We start from the raw sequence: 15,046 nt of genomic DNA, 5'->3' as shown, positions 1-15,046 counted from the left end.
ATGTTGTTCCAGGGATCTGTTGCAACCACTCATCTAGGTTGGGGGTCACTGCCCTGAGTGCTCCGACCACCACAGGCACGACTGTCACCTTTACCTTCCAGGCTCTCTCCAGCTCCTCTCTGAGACCTTGGTATTTGTCGAGTTTCTCATGTTCCTTCTTCCTGATGTTTCCATCACTTGGGACCGCTACATCCACTACACCGGCTTTCCTCTGCCCTTTATCTATGATCACGATATCTGGTTGGTTCGCCATTACCATCTTGTCAGTCTGAATCTGGAAGTCCCACAGGATCTTCGCTCTGTCATTCTCCACCACCTTCTGAGGTGTTTCCCATTTTGACCTTGGGGTTTCCAGTCCATACTCCGCACAGATGTTTCGGTAGACTATGCCAGCCACCTGGTTATGGCGCTCCATGTAGGCTTTCCCTGCCAGCATCTTACACCCTGCAGTTATGTGTTGGATCGTCCCAGGTGCCTCTTTGCACAACCTACACCTTGGGTCTTGTCTGGTGTGGTATATCTGGGCCTCAATGGCTCTGGTGCTCAGGGCCTGCTCCTGAGCAGCCAGGATGAGTGCCTTTGTGCTGTCCTTCAGGCCAGCCCTCTCTAGCCACTAATAGGACTTCTTGAGATCGGCCACTTCAGTTATGGTCCGGTGGTACATCCCGTGTAGGGGCTTGTCCTCCCATGATGGTCCTTCTTCCAGCGCCTCATCTTCTGTTCCCCATTGTCTGAGACATTCTCTGAGTACGTCATCCGTTGGAGCCTTCTCCTTGATGTATTTATGGAGCTTGGATGTTTCATCCTGGACAGTGGCTCTCACACTCACCAGTCCCTCCTTCCTTTTGGTTTACGTACAGTCTCAGGGTGCTGGATTTGGGATGGAACCCTCCGTGCATGGTTAGGAGCTTTCGGGTCTTAACGTCCGTGGTCTGAATCTCTTCCTTTGGCCACCTTATTATTCCTGCAGGGTATCTGATCACCGGCAGGGCATAGCTGTTTATTGCCCGGGTCTTATTCTTGCCATTGAGCTGGCTTCTTAGGACTTGCCTCACTCGCTGGAGGTATTTGGCCGTAGCCGCTTTCCTTGTTGCCAGTTCGAGGTTGCCATTGGCTTGTGGTATACCAAGGTACTTGTAGCTGTCCTCAATGTCTGCTATTGTTCCTTCTGGGAGTGAGACCCCTTCAGTGCGGACTACCTTTCCTCTCTGAGTCACCATCCGACTACATTTCTCAAGCCCGAATTGCATCCCGATGTCGCTGCTGTAGATCCTGGTTGTGTGGATCAGGGAATCTATGTCCCTTTCGCTCTTAGCATACAGCTTTATGTCATCCATGTAGAGGAGGTGACTGATTGTAGCTCCATTTCTGAGGCGGTATCCATAGCCTGTCTTGGTGATTACTTGGCTTAGGGTTTCAGTCCTATGCAGAACAGCAGTGGGGAGAGAGTGCATCACCTTGGTATATGCCACATTTGATGGACACTTGGGTAAGTGGCTTGCCATTGGCTTCAAGTGTGGTTTTCCACATCCTCATCGAGTTCGCAACAAAGGCTCTTAGGGTCCTGTTCACCTTATACAACTCCAAGCATTCAGTGATCCATGTATGTGGCATCAAGTCATAGGCTTTCTTGTAATCAATCCAAGCTGTGCACAGGTTGGTACGTCGGGACCTGCAGTCTTGTGCGACTGTTCTGTCAACCAGGAGTTGATGTTTGGCTCCTCTAGTATCTCTACCAATGCCCTTCTGTGCTTCGCTCATGTATTGATCCATGTGTCCACTTATCTTAGCCGCAATGATGCCCGACATGAGCTTCCATGTTGTGGAGAGACAGGTTATTGACCGATAGTTGGATGGAACTGCACCCTTCGAGGGATCCTTCATGATCAGGATCGTTCGCCCTTCGGTTAGCCATTCTGGGTGAGTCCCATCCCTCCCGCCTGTACTGCTAGGCGCTCATGGAGTGCTGTGAGTTTCTTTAGCCAGTAGGTGTGGACCATGGTGCTGTCCAGTTCTTCATATCTGAGACTCTTTCCTGTATGTCTGCCACTGTTATGGTAACTGGGTTCTGTTCAGGGAGGTTGCTGTGCTCCTCTCTCAGGGTCACCAGCCATTGTGCACTGATGTTATGTGCAACTTCCTTCTCCCATATGCCTTTCCAGTACCTTTCAGTTTCCAGTCTTGGTGGGTCAGCTCTGTTGTTAGGACCCTGCCACTGAGCGTACACTTTCGCAGGTTGTGTTGCGAACAGCCTGTTTATTCGTCTGGCCTCATTCTCTTTCGTGTACCGCTTTAGGCGACTGGACAAGGCTTGGAGCCTTTGTTTGGCAGTTTCGAGTGCTTCAGGTATGGTCGTCTGGATGTACCTCTCGGGTATCGGCCTTTTCATCACACCTCTCTGGGCCTCCGTCAATTGACTCACATCTTTCCGGGCCGCCTTGATCTTAGCCTCCAACCGTCTTTTCCATGGTGGGTAACGTATCTCATGGCTTCCATGGTTGCTCTTATAGCCCAGAGTCTCCAGGATCACTGATGCTGAAGCATATATCAGCTCATTGGTTTCTGTGATCGTTACGGTAGGGATCGCCCTCAGTGCTGCATTCACACTTTCTATGAGACTTTCAGATGGTACTTCACATAGCCGTTGTAATCGGTTTCTAGGTTGCCCAGCTTTCATTCTCGCCATGATCTTAGCTGCCTCGCTCAGCATTTCATTCATTGGGGCTGGCCACCCAATCTCATCATCTGCATTCATTGGGGCTTGCCTCCCAATCTCTTGTATGACCTCTGATCTGGCAGCCTGGGGCCCTTCGCCATGGAACCTGCGTTGTACCTCATCAATCTCAAGTTGTGACAGCAGTTGCCGTTTGTGGATGTTGGAACACTGAGCTACTAGTTGTTTCGTGGTCAACCGTGACTGTGGGTTTCGAAGTAACCATTTAGCCCACATTCTCTGCATGTAACCCCTCTGACTAGGGTTGCTTGAGTAGTAGCATTCCAACAGAGCCATGTTATCGCCTCTCGCCCATCTCCGCTTTGTTCCAGTAGCCCATTTTTCATCAAGGTGCTCTGGTTCCCCAGCACCTGACGCAGACCTTGTTTGGCCGGGGGACGTCTGAGCCGGCATGTCATTTGTTTTATTGTCTCTCATCATTGTATGAGGTAGGCATTAGCGTGAAGGATCTTGCCCAAGGACCCACACTGGATGGTGTTATGTGCTCATTTTTGCCCCAAGCGGGATTCGAACCACCGTCTCCCGTATGCCAAACCGATGCCTTACCAACTGAGCTATCCAGCCGCCATATATATATATATAAAATTCAGCCTTTTCTCTTTGTCTTTTACAACCCTTCCATGGAATGGGAACAGAAACAGGTGTGGGAGATGGGCAAGGGCAAAGAGTGGTGCGCAATCAACGTTTTGGTTGCCTGAACACAAACAAGAACTGTTTGCCACCATTTTATTTTCAGTGAGTTGGATAAATAATTAAAAAAAAAGACGATGATCAAGATGCTCAGAACGACCATTTTAACAAGAACACCATATTCTGACATTTTTGCTGCACACAACTGTTTAATTGGCCTAGACAAACAAAAGACTTACAATTGGATCATGTTTACATATCAACTTCAGCCATGCCACAACTGGATTTATTGTATGAAACGTTTACTGGAACAAAGTGTTGTGTAATTCAAAATTGATGGCCTTTGAAAACAAATCACATAAGACAAAGACAGAATGGTAAATGTTCTCAAGCATGCAATAAAATTCACATAAAATATTTATAGAAGACAGAGCAATGGGATGAAACAAGGAAGCTCTGGGTGAATGATGGAGATTATGTCTGCTTGATTGCGTCACGATGTCACAGCTCAGTTAGCAAAGACCTGAGGGGCCTTACCTGAGAGAGCCACTCCTCATCATCCTGCCCAATGTGATCTGATGACTCATGATGTTTGCTTTGACTCCCTGGGTACATCCCTGAAATAATCAATTTGCATTTAGTATTCATTTTGAAAAGAACCATGATAGGGAAAATAATGCTAAATTAGTATGTGGAAACAATAGACACATCAATGCTATACTGAACAAATGTATGCAAAAAAAAAAGAAACCTTTTTTTATTTTGTGCTCATTTTTGCCCCAAGCGGGATTTGAAACGCGTCTCCCGTACGCCAAACCAATGCCTTACTAACTGAGCTATCCAGCCTCTTTATATATATATATATATATATATATATATATATATATATGTGTGTGTGTGTAAAAAATATATATGTGTGTGCGTGTCCACAGGCTTATGTGAAGCGGTTAGCATCCTAATCAGCACCTCCAAATCTGATTTGGAGACCATGGTCTACAGTCAGAAAAGACTGGAGTCGAGGTCTGCCCCAAATGGAGGATTTCAAGTATTTTGGGTATCCTGAGGACTGTCTGCAACCCCTGATACAAGCTGTTCAGTCCCTGCAGGCTCAGTGTCAGAGTTTCGTCTGCATTGCTGTCAGCAAGTGGGAGTTTGACTCTGTCCTTTGTAACTGATTCTGTTCATAACATTTATAACCTTTATCAAGCTATCGACTTTAATTTCTTGGCTAGGGCGTTGAGGGGCCCAATGAGATCACCTCAATATTACGTATCTGCTTTGTGCATGTGGTGTGGTCCTGTTGACTTAATCTAGCCGCAATTTGCCATTTTTAATTTGAATATATCTGTGCCTGTCGACAGTCATCATTCCCTCAATGAACTGTAACTCCTCAGCACTGGCAGCACTCATGCAGTCCCAGACCAAGAACAGGACTTGCTTGAAATTTGAAGACTTAATTTGAAGACTTGTGACATGTAAACTGCGAAACACCATGGAATATACTGCAGTGTCCATACTTATTAAATGTCGAGGGTCATGGTATTTTGATGTCCTGAATGACTCCTCATCTGAGCAATGAAGCAGGCAGTCAGCACAAGAACAAAGGGTGCCTGGGTATTGAGGAAGCTGAGTCTCATGGGGCTTAGGGCTGATAGCCAGTGGCTGAACAGGCTGATCTCCAAAGAAAAATAAGGGGCTCATAGAATTTGATAGTTGACTGCATCGTGTAGTAAAGGCAAACTTTTTTTTTTGGGGGGGGGGGGGGGTGCTGTTTCTCATTTTCCATCAGCTGCACTGCATAATCCGATAAATAGTTTCTAGAAAATGAATCTGCTAGGATTGTTATGGGCTGGTCCATTTGTCTTTTATCTTACTTTCAACCATTCTTTCTGGTTTTTGCTTTTGGTTGGTACTGTGGAAGATATATTCTGGCACATTGGATTAGCTCAGTTAAGAAAAGGGGCAGATTAGATTGGCAGCTCCTTCATTCAGCGGGCTACAATTACCAGCGCCAAGGTGTCTCATTACCAGCACCCGGTGCTCGAAAGCCCTCACCATGGTCGCTTTGACAAGAGCAAAGAACGATTGACGAGTCATCTGGAACTACCTTTTTAGTGGACCGAAACTCCAGAGAGTTCAGTCAGTTTCCACAATTGAAAACAGGCAAAAAAACATACCTTCTTTTGCTCCCACAATTATTCTTCTTCCACAATCTGTTATGCCCTATGATGTCACAATGATATGACATCACACACACACAAAACACACATTTTTTCATCTACTTATCCTCACAAGGCGGCCCGGTCCCCCAGTGAGTTAGCGCGTCGACCTCACAGTACAGAGGTCATGGGTTTGATCCCGGCTCCGGCCTCCCTGTGTGGAGTTTGCATGTTCTCCCCGGGCCTGTGTGGGTTTTCTCCGGGTACTCCGGTTTCCTCCCGCATTCCAAAAACATGTATGGCAGGCTGACTAAACATAGCTTGTTCGATAAAGCGGAACAGAAAATGGATGGATGGATCGATGGATTATCGATATTATGTGTATGCTGCTCAGTAGGCAGCATACACATTGAACTGATTGCCAGCCAATCGCACACAGACGAATAACCATCTGCTCTCACACTCACACCTAGGGACAATTTTGAGTGGTAAATCAGCCTGCCATTCATGTTTTTGGAATGTGGGAGGAAACTGGAGTACTCGGGGAAAAAAAAAAACAGAGAGAACATGCAAAGGCCACACAGGGAAGCCGGAGCCGGAATCGAACCCCGCCAACATTATATAGGCTTCACAGTGCATATTAGTTTGCATATAATGGTGTATACCCGCTGTCCTGGGCTTATAAGAGTGATGAAGTAGATTTAGGTGGCTGGAGATGGCTGGAGCAGGACATTGTGATTGAGAGCTGCAAAAATGTTTGCTTAGCTTCTTTTTGGCATCACCCTAAATCTGTTAGGCATATAAAAAACCATGGTATATTATTTTCATGTAAAATAGCTAGCACAATACACAGACAACTTCCTGCCCTTTATGAAGAAGTTTATTATTCATGGCTGGTGGGAATCCAATCAACATTGAGGCATAGCGAGGGGAAATTTTGCTGAACTGGGTCACACACTTAAGAATAGCTGAGAAATGCTTAACTTTCATGATCTCAGGGTAAAATTCGTTCTAATTAATTCAGATATTCTGCAATATTTGCAGCTGAAGTCCATTTTGTAAAGTTGTGCGTGTAAAAACATTAAGTTAGCCAACAATACGGTGCCGTGTAAAAGTATTTGTCCCCTTCCTGATTTTTGCGGTCTTTGCAGAATTTTCACACACAAAGGTTTCAATTCATCAAACCAATTTTAATATCACACAGAGACAACCCAATTAAATAAAAAATGCAATGCAGTTTGTTAAGGCACAAACAAACAAACAAAAAAATCTAAACCTACCTGTCCCCGTGAAAAAGTAATTGCTCCCTGAACCAACTAACGGGGTGTGCCACCCTTGGCAGCTATAAGTGAAATTGCGGGTTTGTGAACATTGGTGATGAGTCTTTCACATCGCTGTAGAGTGATTTTGGCCCGCTCTTCTTCACAGAACTGCTTCAACTCTGCCAATTTGGAGGGTTTTGAGGCATGAAGTGCCTGTTAAGGTCACACCGCAGCATCTCAATTGGATCCAAATCAGGACGTTGACGTGGCCACCAGAAAACCTTTATTTTGTTATTTTTAACCATTCAGAAGGTGGACTTGCTGGTGTGTTTCGGCTCATTGTCCTGCTGCATGATCCAAGAGTGCTTGCGTTTGAAGGTGGAAAGTGTTTATCAGACGTTCTCCTTAGGGATTTTCGAGTAGCCAGCAAAATTCACTGTCCCATCAATCACACTGCCTCCTCCATGTTTCAGTGTTGCAGTGATAATTTTACAGTTTACAGGGACTCGCTGATCAGACAAGTATGAGTCCCGTGATGCATTTAGAGAGTCCCAAATGTCGAATTCTGAAATGGTCTACTTATTCAATTGCATATAATAATAACACAAACAACATATACATACAATTATAAACACATGCTGCAAAAATGTAAATAATTTAGCAGCAGGCTTGAGGATTTCAGAAATTCACGGTGACCGTTTTTCAGTTCAGTCAGATTACCGTATTTTCACGACTATAAGGCACCATTAAAAGTCTTAAATTTTCTCCAAAATGGACAGGACGGCTCTTGATGCGGAGCGTCTTTTGTATGCGCTGAGTTCCAAAACCTGACTGACAGCCGACACGCTGTTTATATAGAGAAAAGGCGCAAGTGACTGTAGGCAGGCATGCGGCAAAGAAGTCGGCCAATCAGTGAAGGGTGGGCGTGTATATATATATATATATATATATATATATATATATATATATATATACATACATATATGGAGAGAGAGAGAGAGAGAGAGAGAGAGAGAGAGAGAGAGAGAGAGAGAGAGAGAGAGAGAGAGAAGGCAGACGTGAGAGAGGACAGGCATGCGGGGGAGAAGTCCGCCAATGAGTGAAGGGTGGGCGTGTAAGTGGACGCTAAAGGGACGCCCCAAGCAGGTACTACCACCTGTATAGAGTGTGGCTATGTGCATTGTTGCAAAACAACTTCGGTTTTGGTTTCTAAGAACCCCCGAAAATAAATTAGACAAAGAGACACGCCTACAAAGCTCAGTTCAAACTTCAAGGCATCGGTTATGCTTTTGGCATGCGTGCCCATCTCACAGCAGCGGTGAGAAACCAAGTCAAGCAAATGAACTCTGAGCTTGCCGTTATTCCCGGAGGCTTGACTAAAGAACTCCAACCGCTGGACATCGGCATCAACCGGGCGTTCAAAGTAAAGTTGCGAACGGCATGGGAACAATGGATGATCGATGGCAAACACAACTTTACAAAGAGCGAGAGGCAGCGCTGGGCGAGTTACGCCACAATTAGCGAATGGATTGTGGCTGCTTGGACGAACGTGCCTGCTTGCACTGTTGTTCGAGTTTTTGGCAAAGCCGGCATCATTTCTGTGGAGCCACATGGCAATGAGAGTGACTCTGACAACGAGAGGGAACGCGGAGTTTTTGATGGATTACCAGTACTTGCACAAATGTTCAATTCTGATACAGAGGATGATGACTTTGATGGATTTCTGGGTGATGATTGATCGAAAAACGTGAGTACATTGTACGATGGCTAATAAACATTGTACGATGGCCTTTTTAAAAACTTGTTTGTAGCTTGTATCTGTATGTCGTGGTATGCTACTGTATGCTTCAAGCTAACGTGTTTTTAGCGTGCGTGCATGCATGACGTATGTTTAAGCTGGCGTATGTATGTTTTACCACTTTAAAACTGCGGCCAATGATACAGTGCGTTTTGTCTATGTGTAAAATAAAAAAAAATAACCCATACGGTGCGCCGAATGGTCGTGAAAATACGGTACCCAATGGGAAAACACGGTAACTAATTTTGTGTTCCGTAAACGTTCATCATGGGAACCCATTTTTCTATTTTGACCGATATTAATAATTAAGAATTCTGAAACTCAAAAGTATAATGTTTCAAGGGTAAATGTTTGAAAACTATGCATTAACAATGAATCAGCATCAGCAGCTGTGTACTCCAAGTTTATTAAAAAAATAAATAAATGGATCAAAATACGGTGAACTAATGTGGCATCATGAATACAGCATAGCACAAAATCTGAGTATTTTTTTCATTTATGTCAAGCCATTTATTTGGCTTGACATCCTCTTCCTAAGACGATGCATGTGTAATCTACTATCAATTTGCAGAAAGAATCGACCACACGTCATCGTTAGTTCTACCGACAGTTCACATTAGCATTACTACACCTTGTGACAAATTGTTTTATACCATGCTACAACCAGTAAATTATAGAATAACCAATACTGTTTCATAATATGTTTCATAGTGATTAGCCTATAGATCTAATAACCAACTTGTCTCGTAATCGTGCCTTCCGTCGTATCTCGCTCTCGTGTTCTGTGCATACATCACAAGTGAGTTTAGTGATACGCCCTTCGGACGATTCATACGAAAAATTAGACTGGCATTCCCATTTCTTAAATGTCATAATGAGTAGACATTTGTGAGTTTTTTTGCCGCCACCTCAACCTTTCATCCGCGCGATTCCTCACTTTACGGACTAAAATAGCAAACCGCATGCACACATACGGTTATCTGCTCCACCCCTCCCAACATTGAAAACAAAACAAAACGAAAGTAAATTAGAAGGAACATACTCACACTCCACGCCACACCATAAACGCACATACAGGTAGGCAGCGTGAAATTGCATTGATCACACAGGAGAGATTTGATCGCGTACAGTCAACTCGTGTGCAGTGACTTTTATGGTTAAACGATTTTTCGGTACTATCAAAATGACGCCCTGGAAACGACAGGCTACCGGTAACGATCGTTTCCGTGAAATCCTCAGGCCTGCCGTAGTTTCTTTTTTTGTTTTGACTGAGAAATGTCCTTGCGTCCCAAAAATATTTGGAACTGCGCATCCCGCAGGAAAATTATGCGTCTAGCCTACATCACTTTGACTAACAGATTCTAGTTATGATTTTTTTTTAATTCAGCAAATTGTGAATTAACAGCAAATTGTGAATTTCACAGGCAACACTATTGTGTTGCCTGTGAAATCGAACTCAGCTTTCCCAAAACTGTTGTGAGCCACAGTTACTTTGTGACTTAACAAGGGGTGCCAATGACTGTTTCTCTTCAGGGCAGGTAGGTGGGTTTTTTTTTTTTTTTTGGTTTAATAAAACAAAAAAGTCACTGTTCACCGCCGACGAATGTTTTTTTTTTTCTATGAAAAAAAAATCATTGCTTGCCATAACCCTCGTTCAACCATTCCTTTTTTAAGCTTTCTACCGTCTACGCTTTGGTGTCAACTTTCATGACAATGTCTTTCGGGATCTCCCGTTTTTTGTTGTTTTTTTTGGCGGGCGCAGTCCAGCCCAAAACAGTATCTCGCTCTATCATGGCCGGTTGTTTTCAGTGTGACAGATGGTAGCGTCTTGCTCGACACATACATAGCCACTTGTCTCATTCTTTACCTCTTATGCTCGAGCATTCCCTGGCGGCCATTAAATAAGGTGCAGAGTTGAAAGTGTGTGGCAAAAGTTGCGGTTTATAGTCCAGAAATTACGGTACTCGATCAACCTCTGCTCATTACTTAATAATATTGTTATGCCGTTGCCATTGCATAACACAATGTAAACTCAACCAAGTTAATAAGAACAGTTTAGTTTTCAACAGGCCCACTTTTACTGTAATGGTTTGCAAAATACAATTGGATAAGGAATGCATGACTGGGCTGTAATTTTTTATTTGGTTATTGTTGTTCTCCCAGAATCTTCATTGCACTTATTTTGATTTTTGATTTGACTTTTTGTTAGGTCTCCCATAGGAGAAACTTGTCTCAGAGGGCAGTCCCTCTGTGCTGCTACATACATTGAGCACTGCCTAGCCCCACAGGACACAACCAAAAATAAGGCTGGCAAAGGGATCATGCGAAGAAACGGAATGTTAAGAATGTGCTTGAGATGCATCACATGACAAAGAAAGACGGCCAAGACAAAGGTCAGGTTAAAAGTGGTACTGTTTTAAGAACGTTGTCCCAGAAGGAAGATGGCAAGGATACACCACTGAATTTGGAGCCAAAAGGTATGCCTTACTTGGTCACAGAGAATATTAGCACACATATAGCAGACATGTAAAAAAAACAAACAAACAAAAAAAAATACCAGTTATACCTGAATCAGACAGAAGTTTGGTCAAGATGACAACAAAGACTGGAGTAAGCACAGCTATCATTTGCTCCGAAACCTCTGTAAAGCTAATTAAACATTTTGTGTATAATTACAGGGCAATATCCTGTCAGGGGATGGACTTTTTCATATTATGGAAGCTTGTTCTGCATTTGTAATGTGCCATTTCAGATGGAGATTTAAAAGGATGTGAGGATACCTGCTCTCTAATCTTTAAGACAGCCTGATCTTGAAGCAAAAGGATCAACCATCTAAAACACCTTTGACTGTGATGATACAACAGGAAAATGCATGAAATTGAGATCATCACTCTGTGTATGTACATATGAATGTGAGTGCATGTAAGTGTGTGTATACATGAACAAAAAAGAGGCCAAGCAACAACCTGTATAATAGTTGCCTCGATGCCATCATTTGATGGCATTGAATATTCATCTTTCATATTAAGACGGGGGCCGCAAATTATCATCCCGGGGGCCGCACTTGGCCTGCGGGCCGCAAGTCTGAGACCCCTGTTTTAGATGTAAAAACCAAATGTTTTCGGTCCACAGAATATGTTTACCTCACTGTTACAATCATTTCAGAGTGCAGTTTATAAACAAAGTACCTGTCATGATTCTGTTTCTGACCAACAGGTGACACTGTAGGGCTCCCGCTGCAGGTCGTTATGTCGTTATTGCTTTAAAAGAACTCCAAGCACGACCACTCGGTGTCGGGTCGTTGTTTGCTTGTAACTGTCATGTTTGTTTCTGTCATGGTTCTGTTCCTGTTAGTTTTTTTTGTCACAGTCATGGTTTTCTTTTATAATAATAATAATACATTTTATTTATAAGCGCCTTTCAAGACACCCAAGGACACTTTACAATAACAAAAAAACACAAAACAAAACAGGTTGAGCAGCGGCAGCCAAAATACGCCAGCGTTCACTTTGGCACTTTGTTGACTTAAAATAAGGAGACAGGGGGCCCAGTCTCAAACTTGGGCCTTAAACTGGACAGTGATTTCAAACTCGATCGGCAAATTGGTTAAATCCGTTGTTAAATCCAGGTTCTTGCACCTTAGACAGCTGGCCAAAATAAAACCTCTCCTCTCACATGAACACTTTGAGACAGTAATTCATGCCCTTGTCACATCCTGGCTCGATTACTTCAATGCCCTTTACTTTGGAGTCAGCCAGTCCTCCATTAAGCGCCTTCAGCTGGTCCAGAATGCCGCTGCTCGCCTCTTGACTGGTACTCGTATGAAGGAGCACATAACTCCTACTCTGGCATCCCTTCACTGGCTCCCCATTCATTTTAGAGTTATTTTCAAGATCCTCCTCTTTGTTTTCAAATCTCTGGATGATCTCGCACCACACCGCCCCTACACACCTGCCCGGCACCGCCCCGGCACCTCAGGTCTGTGGACCAGACATTATTAGGAGTACCAAGAACTAAACTGAGGCTCAGAGGGGATCGAGCCTTTTCTGTTGCTGGTCCCTCTCTCTGGAATGACCTCCCACTGAACATTCGGCAAGCCTCCTCGCTGCCCATCTTCAAAGCCCTCCTCAAAACTCACTTGTATTCTTTGGCATTCGACTCAGCATGACTTAGATTTGTTTCTTGGTTTTACTGTTTGGTGCTTTCTACCGCCTTTATTACCGATTTGTCTTACGGTTTATTGTGCATGTTAAATTGATCCATGTACAGCACTTTGTATGCAGCGATGGCTGTTTGAAAGCCTCCTGCCTGCTTTTTGGGGTCCACCACCACCTCACAGCGTGACAGTACCAGTGCAATCTCTGAATTTTTAGGATAATATGCCACCATAATCGGTCTTACCTGCCAAAAGGGACTGAAAGTATTGCACTTTATTGCAGGCAAAAACTAATGGATGGTTGGAGTTGAAGGGTGGCTGCAGCTCATTCCACTGTAGTGTTCTGTTTGGAATACAAAAAAAACAACAAAAAAACAAACAAACAAAAAACACGATGAGCATGACTGTCTCATTTTTAAGACTTAAGACAAAGAAAATTTAAGTAAATAAATAAATTGATAACTAAATAGTGTCACCTTGCTAAAGTCCAGCATGCCCTCGGGGAAGTACAAAGTTCCAAAGCAGTGTCATCGCTTATCTTTTGCGCAGTGCTTATTGGCCGAGGTTCGAGAACATGCTCTACCAAGTTACCATAGCAACTGATGATGTACAGTGAGTCGACAATGCTTTGCCTTGACTGATCTGAAAATAAGATGAAAAACAACGTATAAAAAGCAGTGTCATGTCTTGATCTGTTTTGTTTTGTTTTTTTTTGTTAATGTTTGGTTTCCAGCTGGAGTGCACCTGCGTTCCCTCCAGCAATGCAGCTGTTTTGCTTTGGAATCAACTTCTGGGACTATTTAAGTACCGTATTTTCCGCACTAAAAGATACACTGAATTATGATGCGCACCTTCAATGAATAGCTATTTTGTATATTTTTTTCATGAGACGCTTTGCATTAAAAGGCGCACTCTACAATGCGTCCATTAGATGGTGCTACGCTCCTTCCATTCAACTCGAGAGGCGCCCGTTCAACTTGAGAGGCGTTCATGACCGCCTCTGAAAAATATAAATTATTACTGTACTTAAATGAAACTACGAAAATTGAAAATAATGCATCAAAACAGAAATTCACGCTAGGAAATCACAAAATAAATGCTATATCCCCCCCCCCCCCCTACAGAATTTATTTTGTGATTTCTTTGCTTGATTTTCTTCATGGTTTTGTAGCAACCACAAATGCCCTCTGAGAACTCTGACATTTGAATTTCACGCCGTGAGACAGATCAGCCAATCTGCGCCCCCCGCTGCCGCTCGCTACCAACCAATCACAGCCCCCGGGTGGGCTGGACGTTTGTTTACACTAACGTCCGCTTTGCTGGTATATAAATGATCGTATGTTTGCTAAAATAAAAACAGTGTACCACCGCTCTTCGAGTACTTCACTTCACTTCGCCGGGCCGTCGCTCCTTACAGTTTCATTGAAGTAAGAATTAATTTACGTTTTTGGGAGGCGGCCATGAACACCTCTCGAGTGGAATGGAAGAAGGCACGGAGACGGACAAAGACGTACACTACCTTTATTTGTTGAGACTGTGAAAACCACAAGTCTGCGTTTAAAAAAATAATAAAACCACAACCGCAGCTCTCCTTTTTCAACAAATACAGGTGCGTCTTTGTCCATCTCTTTTTCTTCCGGTCAACTCGAGAGGCGTTCATGACCGCCTCTGAAAAATGCATTGGCATTTCCTTTATCGTAGCTCCAACAGTACGATCAGGCAAGATAAGAAAACCTTTAATAGGCTCACAATGGAGAAATTCTCACTTCACAGCAGCAAAGTTATGAGAGTAAGTAGAAGAACAAAATAAATAGGAGCTGCTGGAAAGACTCTAGCGGCACCATATTGAAGTCAAAATAACACGACAAGATGTCAGTCATAGTTATTTATTCCTTTGTGTATTCACAAATGATGAAATCACAATATAAATTCTGTAGGGGGGGTATAGAATTTGTTTTGTGATATCCTCGCTTGCTTTTCAGTTTTGATGTATCATTTTCAATTTTTGTAGTTTCATTTAAGTAGTCGTGAGTTTATGTATTTTGGAGGCGGTTCTGAACGCCTCTCGAGTCAAACGGAAGAAGGCACGGAAACATACCTGTATTTGTTGAGAAAAAATTAACACCACAGCTTTCCTTTTTTCGGAGCTGCAACACAAACTTATTTAATAAAGCAGTGACACAGTTCACTAAACCAACAGCAAGTCTTGGTCCTCTTGAGGGCCCTCACAAAGTCCTCTGTGCGGAATGTGATTGAAGAGTTACCGGGCCGGAGGTGGGACCTGATGTTGGTGAGCTGCGTGGAGTT

At 43.6% G+C, this 15,046-nt stretch overlaps 2 protein-coding genes across 6 annotated transcripts in view; both read right to left on the bottom strand.

Moving 5' to 3' along the window:
* The window catches only part of bcas3 (BCAS3 microtubule associated cell migration factor), a 376,831-nt gene that overhangs the window by 214,060 nt on the left and 147,725 nt on the right, over window positions 1-15,046 (bottom strand). For all 5 annotated transcript variants that reach the window (XR_007964470.1, XM_052078874.1, XM_052078875.1 and 2 more), the window contains 3 exons: window positions 13,216-13,381; window positions 12,985-13,082; window positions 3,902-3,981 (listed from right to left, as the gene is read on the bottom strand). Coding sequence is in view for 4 of the 5 variants with exons in the window: in XM_052078874.1 (XP_051934834.1) it covers window positions 3,902-3,981; window positions 12,985-13,082; window positions 13,216-13,381 (344 nt within the window). In the remaining variant the exon portion in view is untranslated. The remainder of the gene's footprint in view (window positions 1-3,901; window positions 3,982-12,984; window positions 13,083-13,215; window positions 13,382-15,046) is intronic.
* The window catches only part of LOC127609199 (uncharacterized), a 99,957-nt gene continuing 92,686 nt past the window's right edge, over window positions 7,776-15,046 (bottom strand). Inside the window, exon 2 of the mRNA XM_052079010.1 lies at window positions 7,776-7,994. The gene's annotated coding sequence lies outside the window, so the exon portion shown is untranslated. The remainder of the gene's footprint in view (window positions 7,995-15,046) is intronic.

Source organism: Hippocampus zosterae, chromosome 10, assembly GCF_025434085.1.
Source record: "Hippocampus zosterae strain Florida chromosome 10, ASM2543408v3, whole genome shotgun sequence".
NCBI classification, from domain to species: Eukaryota; Metazoa; Chordata; class Actinopteri; order Syngnathiformes; family Syngnathidae; genus Hippocampus; species Hippocampus zosterae.
Note: the sequence above shows the minus strand (reverse complement) of the source record. Positions and strands in the feature narration are given on the sequence as shown.